This window comes from Onychomys torridus, chromosome 10 (genome assembly GCF_903995425.1).
Source record: "Onychomys torridus chromosome 10, mOncTor1.1, whole genome shotgun sequence".
NCBI lineage: Eukaryota > Metazoa > Chordata > Mammalia > Rodentia > Cricetidae > Onychomys > Onychomys torridus.
This window is the reverse complement of record NC_050452.1, coordinates 88,527,994-88,545,374: the sequence shown is the minus strand read 5'-3', so window position 1 is coordinate 88,545,374 and position 17,381 is coordinate 88,527,994. Positions and strand designations below refer to the sequence as shown.

The 17,381-nt window shown below is 38.9% G+C and overlaps 1 protein-coding gene across 1 annotated transcript; it reads left to right on the top strand.

The window, feature by feature from the left end:
• Nucleotides 1-8,759: 8,759 nt before the first annotated feature.
• Prr27 (proline rich 27) lies at nt 8,760-17,097 on the top strand. Its single transcript, XM_036200369.1, has 5 exons — nt 8,760-8,810; nt 10,270-10,293; nt 13,914-13,937; nt 15,350-16,279; nt 17,086-17,097. The coding sequence occupies exons 1-5, from the start codon at nt 8,760-8,762 to the stop codon at nt 17,095-17,097; spliced, it is 1,041 nt and encodes a 346-aa protein (XP_036056262.1).
• Nucleotides 17,098-17,381: the final 284 nt, after the last annotated feature.

Sequence of the window (17,381 nt, the reverse complement as noted above, 5' to 3'; positions counted from 1 at the left end):
CTTTCATGTGGGGGGGTTCATTTCTCTTTTCTTCTTATTTACATGAATCTAACAAGCTGTCTGTGATTATATATTTTTGTTTTCTGTTTTTTCCTCTCTCTCTCTCTCTCTCTCTCTCTCTCTCTCTCTCTCTCTCTCTCTCTCTCTGTGTGTGTGTGTGTGTGTGTGTGTGTGTGTGTGTGTGTGTGTGTGTGTGTTTGCTGTTCTCCATACTGTGCATCCCTACTTGGAGAGTCTGTCATTAATTTTGGAAGACTCATGGCCATTATTTCTTTAACTACTCTTCCTTGTATCCTCTTTGATTATCCTGTGATTATGACAACAAATTTGTTAAGACATTCACTGTTCAGGTTGGGTTTCATGTTGGTCATTTCTCTGAGGAATATTTTTAAGTTCTCTGATGTTTTCCTGGGATGTTTTGCACCAACTCCTTAAAAACATTCCATTTCTCCATTACTGAATCTTTGATTCCTGGCATGTACATTATGTCCTTTCAAATAGTTCTTATCTCTTTGCCAAAATTTCCTCTGTGAATGTCCATCTTCTCTGCCCTTCCTATTAGAATCTTCGGGCCATTCAATTTATGATAAGTGCTGCATTTGAGAGTTGCAAAATCTATGTTAACTGATTGCAGTAGTTTTATAATCATCAGACATTTTTCTTAATTTTCTGCATTTTTAAGTCTGTGAGAATTTCATACATGCATGTAATTTATTTTCATCACATCCACCCTCCAGTATTTTCCCTAACTTCTCCCAGATGCACCCCAAACACTGACACCTCTCAACAAACTGGACCCTGAGGTTTATAATCAGTCCCACAGACTTCTATTTGTGTTGCCCATACACCCATGGTGTGGAGCCATCTACTGGACTGTGGTCTATCTAGTAGGGATCATAACACTTATAAAAATAAAACCAGCTCTTCTCCCAGAGGCCATAAGTTGTCAATATCTCTCAGGAATGGGAGCTTGTGATCCTCCTTCTCTGTGCTGCCCTGCCATTCTGGGAGTTTGTGAGCCACTACACCCACCCTCACCTCAGCACCTTGCAATGTTGGAATGCTGATTGGATTGCTGATCTTCTAAGGGTCTTTCCAAGGCAACCACAGTGACTATGAGTTCATAATTACCCTGGTCTTGTCATGTCCAGAAGATCTCTTTTACCCTGGTGCAACACAAATTCTAATTGGTCTTAATAATAAAAGCCTGGAGCTAGATATCAGGGTAAATGCTGAAAGATCAGAGAGACAAAGGAACAAGTCACAGCCACCTTTTACCTCACTGAGTGAGCTCCTGTCTCCTCCCACCTTATATTCCTCTCTCCACCCCACCATATCACTTCCTGTCTCCACCTCCCTACTGCTGGGATTAAAAGCATGTGTCTTTCAAGTACTGGGTTCAAAGACATCCCAAGCGATGGAATTAAAGCTGAGAGCCTCCACCACCTGGCTCTGTTATTCTTAGATTGGATCAATCTCCTGTAACCCAGGGTGGCCTTGAACTCCTTCATCTTCCTGCTTCTTCCTCCCAAGTGCTGGGACTGAAAGTGTGTGCCACCACTGCCTAGCCTCTATAGTTAACTAGTGGCTAGCTCTACACTCTGATCTCCAGGCAAGCCTTATTCATTAGAGCACCAACAAAATATTACTATACCCTTGTATTCCCTAACCTTTGGCTCTGATGATATTGCCGCTCTCTCTTTCAAAGTAGTCCCTGAGCCTTGGGGAAGCAGGTTATATAGATGTCACATTTGTAGTGAGCATTCCACAGACACTTACTTTATGTACTTTGACCAGTTGTGAGCTTCTGCATTAACCACCTTCCACTCACAAAGAAAATTCTCTGATGAGAACTGAGAGTTGTACTAATCTGTAGGTACAAAGATACAAATTTAGAAAGCAGCTTGGTACTACATTCTCTTAACAACAACAACAACAACAAAAATAGTAGCAGACTCACCCTTGGAACCTCTGAGCTCCCTAGCCATGGGTTCTTGACCACACTGGCAGTACTAGGCATTCATTTCTTCCTAAGAAGCAGGACTTCAATCCAATTAAAATATGTTTGGTTGCCCTATAACATTTCTGCTAGAATTGCAGGAATCCACATATCTTGCCACAAGGGTCATTATTAGATTTGTGTGTTTAACTTGGAGTGTCTACAGAATCCAGGGAAATATAAAAGCATTATGTGTGTGTGTAGGGAAAAGAGATAACTTATTGGAGGATATAACAGAATGCAGATGAGATGAAGCAGAAAAGGAGAATACAAAGAGAGGTTTAAGTGGAGAAGGGTGGAAGAGTAATATATATGAGAGAGTAAAGGATGGATAATTAATATTAAGATTGTTTGAAAAGCTATATGGAAATCTATTATTTTATAAACTATATTCATAAAAAGTAGTTTAATTGGAATTCTCCTCCACGGGGAATAATGCTCCTCCCAGAAGCCATAGTTTGCCAAATAAAAAGCCCAATGATAGTTGTAGAGTACCTCCTCTCTAGTTTTTGCTCAGTGATGTCTCAGAGACTTTCTACACAATACCAATTATGGCTGCTCTTAGATATCCATCAGAACTAGATTGTAAGACCCTGTTGCTGAAGACACTATGACTTTTGACAGCAGGCATGGAGAAATCAAGCTGGTCCTAACTAGGAAGTTTCCTCCCTGCTAGATGGCTTTGAAGTACTGGAATGTGGTGATATATTGTACACTCCAAAGAAACTTATCTGGGGATCAGAGAACAGAGCCAGCCGCTAGATTAGACATAGAAGCCAGACAGTGGTGGCACACACCCTTAATCCTATCACTAGGGAGGCAGAGATCTGTCTGGATCTCTGTGAGTTCAAGACCACACTGGAAACAGCCAAGGGCATGGTGACACACACCTTTAATCCCAGCACTTGAGCTCTCATATCTTTGCTTGGGAAAGACACATGCCTTTAATCCCAGGAAATAATATGGCAGGACACAGAAAAGTATACAAGACATGAGGAAACAGGAACTCTCTCTTTAAAGTGAGGATTTCATAGAGGTAAGCTAGTGGCTGCAGCAGTTCAACTGAGACCCTCAGTGATGAGGACTCCAGGCGTTCAGCCTGAGGATTCCTGGAAACAGGATCAGCTAAAGAGTTGGCGAGGTGACATTGGCTGTGCCTTGTTCTGTTTCTCTAATTTTTCAGCTTTCACCCCATCATCTGGCTCTGGGTTTTGTAGATGTAACTGTCTTGTTAAATAAGAAACACAGAACCAACTGCAGAGTTAAAAGCCATGAGGTCAGAGCAAGAGCAGAAAACCTTACCCTTCACTGCTTCTGCTGTCTGTCCTCTCCAGTTCAGACCTTTCCTGCAATCGTAGAGGAGACCCCTACTCAGAGCAGTTAAATAACCAAATGCCTATTGAAATAAACCAGGCTACTCAGAGTAATGGAACAACTGAGACAGAGAAAACAGAAAATTCAGGAGAAACTATAAAGAAAAATTTTTGGCAAACTTCTATAAATGAACAAAGACCAAAATTAACAATAAAAATAAATGGGGTTTTGTTGTCTGGTCTTGTAGACACAGGTGCTGATGTGACCATAATTGCACCAGAATTTTGGCATCCATCTTGGCCTATTCAGGAGGTAAATGTTCAACTGTTAGGAATTGGAACATTATCTCAAGTGAAACAGAGTTCAAGATGGCTCAAATGTATAGGCCCAGAAGGACAGAGAGGCAGATTAAAACCATATATGGCTAACATAGCTATGAACCTGTGGGGTCGAGATCTGTTACAACAATGGAATACTCAGATTAAAATCCCTCCAACCTCAGAAATAAATCATAAAGTAGCACATGTTTCTGAGAGAAATATTAGAAGGTATTATTCTAATGAGTGGTCACCAGCCATCCATATTATACAAAAACAAGGACATTTGAAAAGGGACTGTAAACAGGGCACTTCTAGAAACAATGTTTCTTCAAGGAACAATGGCAACAGAATGCCCCTTCCTTCTGGAGTATGTAGAAGGTATGGTAAGGGAAGAATCTGGACCAATGAATGTAGATCAACAAGGGACAGACAAGGTAATACTTGCCTCAGTCTTTGGGAAACTCCCAGAGGGGCCTCAGGCAAAGTATTACCTTGTCTGTCCCTTGTTGATCTACATTCATTGGCCCAGTGTCTTCCCTTACCACACCTTCTACATACTCCAGAAGAAAGGGGCATTCTGTTGCCATTGTTCCTTGAAGAAACATTGTTTCTAGAAGTGCCCTGTTTACAGTCCCTTTTCAAATGTCCTTGCTTTCCACATCCAAAACATCTGACATTCTTCAAACCTCTTGAAATTGCTTCTCCTACCCACATATTATCATGATCATGAGCCTCAACATTAACCATGTCTCTAATCCAATCTTCCAAGGGTGCAGATCTTGCCTTTAATGGCCTGATTATTCTCTTGCATGCTGTATTTATGTTCTCAAAAGCCAAAGATTCAATTATTATCTGGATAGCTTCTGAATTTGGGACCATTCTCTTTACTGCTGAAGTCAGTCTTTGTAAGAAATCTGTCAAAGATTCTTTTAGGTCCTGTATAACCTTTGTAAATGACTCAGTTTTCTTTCCTGGTTCCTCAACTCTGTCCCATGCATTCAAGGCTGCCATTCGACATAGAATTAGAGTTTAGATATCATATAAACATTGTGTTTGTACTGCAGCAGGGTTTTTTATATATATATATTAATAAGATCTTTTAAGATTCATGTTACACTGGAAGGTGTCCTTCAGGCTGTTAGGGAGAGAAGACATCTATATCTCACCCAACTATGAACTCTATGCAATTCATTTATATCCCTAAAACAGAAAGGAAAAAATGAAATTGAAGAATGTTTATTCATGATATTAAATGTTTAACAGAAGATGAAATAAAGCATGAAATATCTTCACTGTCCTTTCTAACTGGTATCAGAATGTAGTCTAGTGAATATTTCCAAAGTCTGTTTAGGAGTCAAGCTTCAGAGAGTTCATAAATGTGACTTTGATTGTCATTCTATGTAATAACATCCCATGTAAATAACATCTCAAGTCTTCTAGTTCCCTGAAATGGGGAGAGTTATTCACAGCCACAGTGATTTTTTTTTCCTCTCAGATTTGATATTAATTTGTTTCGATGATGATGATGATGATGATGATGATGATGATGATAACAATAACTAAAATACTTCTTATAATTATCCCTACAGGAAAAGGGAGTGAGACATTTAGTCCAGATCAGGACCAGAATCTCTAACTATTGGTTCAACCCTGAAAACAAGGTACTTTTTTTTTCCCCATCCTAAAATGCTCTTGATTTTTTTCCTTTTTTTTTATTTATTATATTTGTGTTTTAATTTTACACATCAGCCATGGGTTCCCCTGTCCTCCCTCCTCCCGCCCCCACCCCCACCTTTCCCAAAGCCCCTCCCCTCCATTCCCATCTCCTCCAGGGCCAAGACTCTCCTGGGAATTCAATTCAACCTGGTGGATTCAGTACAGGCAGGTCCAGTCCCCTCCTTCCAGGCTGAGAAAAGTGTCCCTGTGTAAACCCAAGGTTCCAAACAGCCAGCTCTGATTTTTTTTTTAAGACTCTCAATTGATCTGGAATACATAAACTTAATAGGACAACTATAAACACATGATGTTTTCATATTCTTGCCTCGTTCTAGACACTCTGGGGCCAGGTCGTACTTAGACATTGGCGTAAATCTCAGAAAAGAGTTTTTAATCTGTTTGAAATTCTTATAATTTTGTGACTAATTGAACAACAGGATCAAGGGAAATCTCTGTTTAACACTCTGTTAGAAAAATAAACAGGAAAATAAGATCCAAATCTATATGACTTGAACAACATGGATTTCCTTACTTTTAGAATATTCTAAAGCACTAAATCACAAATCTTATGTATTGATGTTGAAAAACCATAAGATGACATTTCTAGAAGATTTCTAAATTTTAATAAATCTTAGATTACTTCAATTCTCAGGGAGTTCCTAAGGATTCCACCATTTTAATTCTATAATTCTATATTGTTAATTAGTTATTCAGACAAAAATAAATATTTCTGCATATCTTTTATAAAGAACAAGTGATCATTAGGTCTTTACTAGAATTGTTCATTCATCTGAGCTTCATTAAATTGTCTCTTATTGAGATACTGTGCTGGCTATATTTCTAACTTAGGACCATTGCATAAACACAGAATGATAGGTTTCCCAAACAGGCTTTTGAAAATCTGGCAACTGCCAACAAAATCTTATTTCAGAAATTCAGTTAGAGATAAAGGCAGTGATTTTAGAATGATCACCATGTAAACTAAATGTCTATAACCAATCACTAAGTCATGCTAATTGCATGCTAGTTATACTATACTGCAAGGTAAAATGTACATGTGTTAAGATGCATCTTAAGAAAATGATGACATAATTTTGTAATTTTAGAAAGATCCCACTTAACTACCTAAAATCACTTTTTCTGTTTGATTATAAATGTGATCACTTCTGAAGAGACTGTAGTGGCTAACAAAGGTAGGCATGATTATTCTGAGAAGGGATGAAAATAGGGTAGGAAAAACTAAGGTTAAAAACAGAAATGCAGGAATCATCTCAAAATGAGGTCCCACCTACCCTCTTGAGCTCTGAATGTGGGCACAGAAAAGTCTAAAATTTCCAGGGAAGAACAATAGCAAAACACACACACACACACACACACACACACACACACACACACACATACACACACACACATACATGCATGCATACAGTTTCTAAGACATCAAGATAACCCAATAACTCAAGAAATGTCTCTGAGAATTTTCCCAGAATTCTCTAATATTACTCATGTGTAAACAGAATGACATAAATGTTTACCACACATTCTAATTTTTAGACAGCATTATATCAACTATTATTTAATGTCTTAATAAAAATCTAGTATGCCACCCAAGGATCACAACAAAAGTCGTGCAACATGTGGCCCAAAACATCTTGAACATTTAAATAGATGAGCAAGAGTTGGAAAAAGTGAGACATGGACACAGTGTATTTTCTTCCAGGCCTTTTTCTGTAAACATAGTTTTACAAAGTATATTTTCTTAAAGATTCAGCAGCAACTGTACATAGTCTCATGTAACAAACTTGGAATTCCCTATTATTAGACTATATATAGCATAAAATTAGTGCATATACCACCAAAATTATAGGTTATAGAAAATAAATAAAAATTATGGAAACAATTATAAAAATTTAATATATAACTATAAACAGTTTTTTAACACACTTTAGATATATTGATCATTTAAATGTTCATTTCAAATAAATCAAGGATTTAATATTATTTCTTTTTTCTTATTTTTGTTTTTGTTTTTCAAGATATGGTTTCTCTGTAGCTTTGGTGCTTGCCCTGGAACTCATCCTGTAGACCAGGCTGGCCTCGAACTCACAGATCCACCTGGCTCTGCCTCCCAAGTGCTGGGATTAAAGGCGTTTGCCAAAACCACCCAGCTTATTCTTGATGAAACACATCAGGTTGGATACTTCTATTTTTCACATTTGGGAACTCAGAACGATGCTGAAATATTGTCTTTGTATGGAGATATTTTTATAAAAATGGGGATGTTGCCAGGCGGTGTTGGCACACGCCTTTAATCCCAGCACTCGGGAGGCAGAGCCAGGCGGATCTCTGTGAGTTTGAGGCCAGCCTGGGCTACAGAGTGAATTCCAGGAAAGGCGCAAAGCTACACAGAGAGACCCTGTCTCAATAAAACAAAAAAGAAAGAAAGGAAGGAAATGAGGGAGGGAGGGAGGGAGGGAGGGAGGGAGAGAGGGAGGGAGGGAGGGAGAGAGGGAGGGAGGGAGGGAGAGAGAGAGAGAGAAGAAAGAAAGAAAGGAAGGAAGGAAGGAAGGAAGGAAGGAAGGAAGGAAGGAAGGAAGGAAGGAAGAAAAAGTAAAAAAAGAATGGGGAAATAGGGATGTTTTATGTGTTGAAGGAAAGAGCTGTAAACCTTAACAATAAAACAACTGGGGACTTGTTGTGCCCCCAAAAAAATATATGCGTACACCTAAATGTATGAGTATGCCTTTATTCTCTTTTTAAGATTTATTTATTTGTAAATTTTATATATACACCAGAATAGGGAATCTGATCCCATTACAGATGGTTGTGAGCCACCATGTGTTTGCTGGGAATTGAACTCAGGACCTCTGGAAGAGCAATCAATGCTCTTAACCACTAAGCCACCTCTCCAGCCCCACTCCTTTATTCTTAGGTGACATAAAAGTTGAGGTAATTAGAGGTCTAATATGCCAATGGCAAAAAAAAAAAAAAATTAAAAGTGAGAAATTTTTCCAGGTAAGTGATACTAGTCTCCTGTTGAGTCTGTAGATGCAAACTCTTAATAAGGTACCCCACAGTGTGACTACTTAAAATAGTTCTATTTCCTGATATGTCCTCCAAAACACCTTAATTGCAAAAGATGTCCTTGAATAACAAAGTGACTTTACTTCCATACAAAGAAAATATAGTTAGAAACTGATTAATTACTGGAAAAAGAAAAAATAGTGTCCCCCCTATTGAGCCATGCTGGCAGTGGTGAGACAGCAGGACAGTCTTTCTGTTCAGTGACTTTCTTGTCAGACTAGTAAACCCATGTGGCATCCGTTTCTCTCCGAAAGAAGCTATCTAAAACATAGCGTACACTTTCTGAGAAGCAAATTCTACCTTTCACGTTCACAGGGTCAATCAAAATGAAGTTACTTCTTTGGGCCTGCGTCGTGTGTGTCGCTTTTGCAAAGAGGGTGAGTAACTGGGCTCTCAAGATCTGTACAATGGGTATACATATCAAGTAAGTGTCAGCGAGAGGTCATTCTGAAGGTGAAGTCAGTATAGTGCTCATATACATCATCAGAGAAACATTCTGTGGACAAAAATTTGGCTTTGTCAAAATCTAGAAAGGACATTTTCAAAAGCAAAAACAATGGGTTCTAAAACATGGAGCAGATCAACAGCTTGAATTAGAGGCGAGTTCAGAATCAGGAAGCTGGAAGAAGAAAGCATTATAGAGAAGTAGAATCCTGTATAATAATCCTAGCAGGGTTTCTCCTGCAGTGGAATCCCATTACTGAGACAGCTATGGGACATAAAATAGTGAATCAAAGGATACTCAATGGGGCAGAAGTAAATGAACATGAGTGTGATGTGAACTGATAAGGCTCTAGATTAATTTTTTTTTCATTCAGAATTCCACTAGGTAGCCCTGGCTTGCCTAGAACTCCTTATGGAGACCAAGCTGGCCTCAAACTCTGAGTTTTTTCTGCTTTTGCCTTCTGGATATTGCGACTAAAGGTGTGGCCTCACAATACCTAAACTGATAGCAGTTTTAATACTAGCAAATGAGCATGTGAAATTTTCTCCTTGGGAAAGCAGGAACAACCACTCCAAGTAATTGCTTTGAATATTAAATAAGATAATTACTGAAAGTGCTTAGCAAAATTTCTAAGATGGAGCAGAAAGTCAGACAACTTGACACTTCTGATTATTATTAGTGTCTTGGCCAAATTTCAAAATATTATTATGCCCCTTAAATGCACCTAAGTTAATTTCTAATTCTTAAAACAGTGTATGTTGATTTTCCTACACTAGATTAGATTCTTTAGGGCACCTTACTTGTGGTGAATTCATAAGACATAATAAAAAAGCTTCATTAGAAAAGAATGTACTGCTGGGGAGTGGTGGCACATGCCTTCAATCCCAGCACTCAGGAGGTAGAGGCAGGCGGATCTCTGTGAGTTCGAGGACAGCCTGGTCTACAGAGTGCGATCAGGAAAGATGCAAAGCTACACAGAGAAACCCTGTCTCAGACAAAAAAAAAAAGAAAAGAAAAGAAAACAATACACAGATTTACAAAAAGACCCTAACACACACACACACACACACACACACACACACACACACACACACACATACACACACACACACACCAGGGTGGTGAAAGAGATAAACAACATTCATGGACAACAGCCGAATGACCTTGCATATGGCTAAGATTTCCCTGCATACACAATGTTGCAAACTAAATTCTATTCAGCCAAAACAAAATTTCCTGTCCAAAACATCATAATGATTGTGATGGCAAAGCTATTCAATTCAGACCAAAGACTCCTACTAAGAAAAAAATTCATCACTAACAGGACAGTTGGAATGCGGGTGTTCTCAAAAAAATAAATAACCACATTAAAATATTTTTCTTTGTTTTAGAGGCGTTATCCCTTCATTTATAAGGTAAAACCTTTCAATTTCTATAAAAATACATCTATTTTATCATTAGAGTGTATTTTTATTTAAAGATTCTCTATTTTCTTGGCAATGTAGTTGACTTTGATTGCTGTTTAAATATTTGTTTTATTAATTTCTTCATATTAGATGACAAAAACTTATGGAATATAACTATACTTGTGATAAACATACATACCAGTAAGCCTTAATTTCTGATGAACAGAAGCATGAAATGCTCCTTTCCATGATGTAGTACAAGTTTGTTATGTCCTGATTTAACACCATGCCTCTATATTGATTAATTTGTACTTAAGTAATATAACTGATTAGACAATGGTGACATGAAATATTAGAACAGAAAGCATGAGATGCTGAGCAACTTTATATTCAATTATATATTTTGTTGTATATGGGTTGTTTTTCTTTTAAAGAGGAGAGGTTGAGAAAAGGTCTCATGTAGCCCTGAGTGGCCTCAAACTTTCTGTGTCTCTGACCATGATGTTTAATTTTGACCCTTTAGCTTCCCCCTCCCAAGTGTTGGGATTATAGACATCTACCATCATGCCTGACTGAATTCTAGATATTGGAAACTAGAAACAATATGCATGCATACCCCAAGGAGTAAGATGATTTCTGTGCAGCAAATAGCCATAAATTATTCCATGTAGGAAACAAAAGTACTTATTGATATTTTATTTTCTTCAATTATTTATAATATTTGCCTCAAATTCTGGTGATAAACATGTGGTCAAAAAGTTAGAAGTGATCTTATCCATAAGTGTGTTATGCATTGATAGGAAAGGGTAGTAAAGACAGACCGAAAGAAATGGCCTGTGATGTAAACACTTTCGAATAAAAACAATTAAACTTACTATATATCAGTTGGAAGTCTTTCAAACTTTTCAAAACTGAAAAGTTATTTTTAATTTTTAAGTTAATGATCATCAGATTCGGCAGTGCCTTGCCCTATAATAAAAATAATTGACTTTGCCCCGTGCCTGTCCTGGGATATTATTTCTTGTGCATATCTCATAACTTAGGGAATATGGAAAAATGATCTATTGAAAGAATTTAAGATTAGAAATTCTAAAAATTTTAATTGGAAAGTTTGGCTGGATGCAGGTTTAGTATTCCAGGTATTTTAAAAAAAAAAAAAAAAAAAAAAAAACCCGGCTGCATTTTGTAATAGCTAGAATCCCAATGCCTACAACCAGTGTACCACACAGCAAACACTGTGTGTGTTATATAAGAAAGAAATGCTACTATTCAAGAAAAAGCTTAGAATACTTCATCCCTGAAAAAAAAATGTTCAGTGGCTGAGAAGTTATGCTGAAAACCTCATTTTATGGCTAAGATTTTGTAGTAAGCAAAAATGAAGATATAAATTGGCTGCCTGTTGTAAACAAGGAACTAGATATAAAAATTAATAAGAAGTTTTGGCTCTTGTACTCAAAAGTTTCTAAATAGGTTGTGAGTAAGAAATTTAAGTGGCAATATAGAAACATTGGAACTAGCAATCAGAGAAATCCTTGAATATCCATGGTGTTCTGAGTGTCGAAAGTTAGAGTCATGTATTCATAAGGGGCTGTGCATGTGTATGATAGTGCATGTATATACATGTGTGGAGAACAGAAGTCAAAGTTGGTTGCTCTATACCTTATATTTCAAGTCAAGGTCCCTTCTCCTGCTCATTCAGCGATTAGGCAAGGCTGACTGGCCAAAAAGCTATCGACATCCTCCTACCTTCATGTCCACCCCCCAAATTGAGATGATAGCTGCATTCCTCTGTGTCTGGCTTTTCAAAAAAAAAATAATTCCACGTACATAATATTCTTCATTTTTTATTAGTTCTTTGAGAGTTTCAAGTTTCATACAATGTGTTTGAATCATATTTACCCTTCTTTCTCTAACTCTATTACATCTGGCTTTTGTATAAGTGCTGGAAATAAAAGGTAGGCAGGTCCTCATGTTTGTACAACAGCCTCTTTACAGACTGAGCCATCTCCTCAGCTCTGTATATCATATCATTCTTTAAGTATTATTTATTTATATAACATTTTGTTACTTTAAAATTTTTCATACAAGATATTTTGATCATAGTTTTTCTCCTCTCCCAAGTCTTCCCAGATTTTCCCACCTCCCTACCCACCCAACTTCATATTTTTGTTTTGTTTTGTTTTGTTTTGTTTTGTTTTGTTTTTCGAGACAGGTTTTCTCTGTGTAGCTTTGTGCCTTTTCCTGGAGCTCACTTGGTAGCCCAGGCTGCCTTCGAACTCACAGAGATCCACCTGGCTCTGCCTCCTGAGTGCTGGGATTAAAGGCATGTGCCACCACCGCCCGGCTTCATATTCTTTCTCTCTCAAAAAAGTCCCCCAAAACAAACAAACAAACAAAAAACAGGAAAACAAAGCAATTCAGAACCAGGAAGACAAAAAATACCAAGCAATTACAAAGGAAAAGAACACACACACACACACACACACATGCACACACACACACACACACACACACACGCACACACGCACACACGCGCACACACACACACACACATGCACACACACACAAACACACACACGCACACACGCACACACGCACGCGCACACGCACGCACACACACACGCACACACACACGCACACACACACGCACACAGGCACACGTCTGTCTGCTGTTTGGTGTTGATAAACTACTCTGGAGCATGAGGTCTGCCCTGGAGTGTATCACCCCATCAGAGAAAAGCCAGTTTTCCCTCTAGCTGCTATCAATTGCAAATAGCTCCTTGATTAGGAGTAGGTACCCACTTCCTCTTCCCTGTGTTGGGGTTGTGTCTAGTTTGAATTTGTAAAGGTCTTGTGAATGCTGTCACCATCTCTGGGAGTTCATACGTGGATCAGTGTTGTGTCTGTAAGACACTGTCCTTGGAGTCGTTCACCACCACTGGCTCTTACGATCTTACTGCCGCCTCTTCTTTAAAGATCCCGGAACCTTGAATCCAGGGGTCTGGTAAAGATGTTTCTTTTAAGGCTAAGTGCCCTGAGGTCTCTCACTGTCTGCATGTAGTTCAGTTGTGGGTCTCTGTGTTAATTGCCATCTACTGCAAAAAGAAGCTTCTCTGGTGATGACTGAGCAGTGCACTGATCTATAGCAGCATGCCATTAAAAGGTATTTTATTGCTATGTCCCTTTAGCAGAATAGTAGTAGTGGTTGCCCTCCGCCGCCACGGCCCCTTCACCTGCCATTGTCTCACTGATTCTCAGGTTCTTCCTTCACTAACATTATCAGGCATCATACCACATTCAAAGAATGTTTACTGAAAGTCAGGTATTGTGGTACATGCCCATGATCTCAAGAGACCAACCCAGAAGGATTGTCATGACTTTGAGATCAGCATGGGTAATATATCAAGTAACAGCCCCAAGGCCAAACAGCAAGATACTGTCTCAAAAGAAAAATAATAATAAGATGATACATAGTTATAGGAAAACTAAAAAGGGCAACCATCTATGGCTCTTAAAAAAGAAAATTCCAAGAACTTCACTGCTCGCAACCTCTCCAATTATAAGCAGGGATTTGAAGTGTTATTCCTTCAGTGACATCAAATTTAAAATGAATCTTTTCTTTATTTCAGAAATCACCCTCACCCAGTGAAGAGGTAAAGTGTATTCACATCTATCTATAATTAAATATACTAATATGTAGCTTATACTACTTTTCCTTTAAGTTATCATTTTCCATCAAATAATATTAAATAATTCATTTTTATTATGTTTTTCCTTGAAGGACTATGAGATTCATTTAGAAACATGTTCACTTATTTTCATCTCATGGCCCACTTATGTATGCATATGTACCATACCCATGCTTATACATCATAAACTTTTTTATCCTCACTGACATCCTGCCCATCATTGTGCTTGCTGATTAGGTTGAGTGGGTTAAAATGAAACATAATCTTATAAAGTTTGACATTATATATAGTTAAGAAGGAAGGCAGGACTTCCAAAAATGCAAAAACTGAATCTGTATCCACAGGGAGTGTATTGTTCGGAAAACACCTTGGAATGAATCTAAATAAGACAATGCAGGGCATGAAGTCATTAAGTGCAGTTTGTCAAAATTCCTTGAATTACAATCAAGCTGTAGCTATAGAGCATACCAAAGTTCTAAGATCCTGATTTGTAAACCAGGGGTAGTCTGATAGTAAAAGGATTTATGATATGATATAAAATATTATGTACGCATGAGTAAGAAACATTCCTATTTTCTGTGAATTCTTACATAATTTATGACCTGAGCTTCCTGACCGTCTTCCAGAGTGGGACAGACAAATCTAAAACAGCCAGAGGTATATATGGAGGAGGACTTACCACAAGGGAGAATTTGAAAATTTGATGAAAAATTCATGACCAATATTACTAAAATACTCATTTAAAACAAAAATAGTACTGAGAAAATTATACATGTAAAGCCAAGTTCATTCTCCACATTTCCTGTCTACTCTTCTTTTAGTTTCCCTCCTCCCACCCTTCCCCTGTCCTCCCTATCACTCTTCTGACAACGATTCCTTGAAGGAATTGAAGCTTTGATACAACAGGACAAACCCAGGACACAGGTCACACAAATAGTCCTATACCTGGAAGAGGAATATGGAAGTGAAGAACTCAAGTGGGAAAATTTAGAGACCAGGAGGGTGCCAAGTGCAGGAGGCATGGAGAAAGAACATGGTGGATAGAAGCCTGGGACAACCAGTCCTCTCATCCTGTACCAATCTTCTAAAATACACTCATGCATATCTACGTCCATCCTAGCCTAGGCAGTGAATTCTGCAGGAGGTAGCACTCATTTGCCTATATGCAAAGTGTTTCTCCTGCAGCTTGGGTTTATTTGATTTTCCCAAACTATTTTCCTTTCAATTATTATGGATGCATATTAGTTATTAAGAAAGATTAAACAGGTGTTCTTTTAAAAACATTACTTACATATGACCACAGTCATAACAGAAGTAGGAGTATAGATAGGAGTATAAACAATCAACTTCAATGAATTACTTTCCTTTCTATTTAGGATTACTATGGAAATCGCTACTCACTTACTCCATCTCTCAATATCCCATTCGGCTTATGGAATGATAATTTACCACCTTTCCTTTTGCCTCCTCTTGACGCTCACCAAGGAAATGCCATCACCAAATTCTCTGGAAATCCTGAAGCTGAAAGAGGGCTAACTCCATACCCTTGGATTCCTACTTCTTCTAAAGTTCGCTATATATACCAAAACCCTAGTTATCCCACAGATCCCGCAGCAGCTGCTCCTCCTCCGCCAGTCCCTCCTCCAAGGGCATATCCCTTTGTCATACCTCCAAAGATTTCTGTTTCATCTGTTGCAGCTGAACCTGCGGCAGCTCCCCCAGCAGCAGCGCCTGCTGTAGGCGAGGGACTGGTGCCTGAGTTCTCTATGGACAAAACTATTTCAGGCCTGCCTCCTGCAATCAAACTTGAACCACCACCTGCTGAACCCAAACCTCCTGCAGCGGAGCCTGCTCTAGGCCAGTTTGGTGCTGGTGCACCTGAGACTGCTCCAGCCCAGTTTGGTGGACTTGAACCTGCTCCTGCCCCCTCTGGGGCAGCTGAGCCTGCTGCAACCCACCCCATGATACCTGAACCTGCTCCACCCCAATCTGTGGCTGCAGCCCAGGCTATTCCAGGGGAAAACCCTGCAGACCAGTCTGCTGAAAACAAACCTGCTTCAGGTGAGCCTGCTGTAGCCCAGGCTATACCAGTTGAGCCTGCTGCAGGACAGGCTGCCGAAGCCAAGCCTCCTGCCGCTGAGGCTGCTGCAGCTCAACCTCCTGCAACTGAACCTATTGCTATTGCGGGCCAGTCTGTTGTGGGAAAGCTTATTCCAGCTGAACCTGCTGAAGCAAAAGTGGAGGCACCTGAGCCTGTTGAGGCCAAACCTGGTAGCCAAGAGCCTCAGCCTTTTCTATTTTACCAGGTAGGTTACCCGCTTTACCAGTGCAGTGCGTGGGATTGGTAGAAGGGAAGGCACCCAACTTCAGTATAAGAAACACACCAGCTTCAGGAGATGCTGTTTTAGTAGTCAGTCGATAAGTAAATGGCAGGTATTGGAAGTATATAGGGCATTTGCTTACACCCGTGAAAAGACTTTTCAGGATTTGAATATATCGAACATGTCCACCAAAACCCCCATGCTTCTTATTCCTTCTCACATCTTCTCATATTTCACATCTTTGGTAAACTTTCTGTTAGATAAAAATAATGAGTCAGGGCTAGAGAGATAGCACAGTGGTTAAGGGCACATTTTCTTGCAGGTTCAATTCCCAGCACCCACATGAAGGCTCATATCCATCTGTAACTCTAGTTACAGGGAGTCCAGCACACTCTTCTGGCCTCCACATGCCAGCGGCACACATGTGGGGTGTGTGTGTGTGTGTGTGTGTGTGTGTGTGTGTGTGTGTGTGTGTTATGCAAATTATGTAACCATTATGTAACCAAGGCTAGCCTAGAAATTACGGTGATCTACCAGCATCTGCCTCCTGAGTGCTAAGCCTAAAGGTGTACACCACCACACCTAGCCCCTTTTGGATAATTTTAAGGACATGTTTTGTTTCAGACAAGAGAGGGAATCCACTTTCTGTTTCTCATCATGTCTGGAAGCAGATTTCTCTACACTTTTTATAAAGCATTTCAGAATTGCTCAATTATTTAGGAAAGAAAGCCCTAGTGCTACCAAATGAAGTATATTTTAATAATAAATGAAAATATCCTTTTTCTTTTTAGGTAGATAAGTGAGATTTTCTGGAGAAGAGTTTCTGTAAGTCATGCATAATAATTAGATATGGATTTTGTAGATTATATATATATGTATATATACATATATAGATAGATGTGTGTGTGTATATATATATATATATACATATGTATCTCCAAATTTTTTTAACTACATGAAAGTGAAAAAGTGGAGTGTGGTTGCTGGTTATCTGTGCCCCAGAAGTTAAGATATGGTGAATGTATGTCCTGTGTAAAATTTTCAACCTGTTTTGAGAATAAGAAATTCTTCTTTAAACTGATCCAAA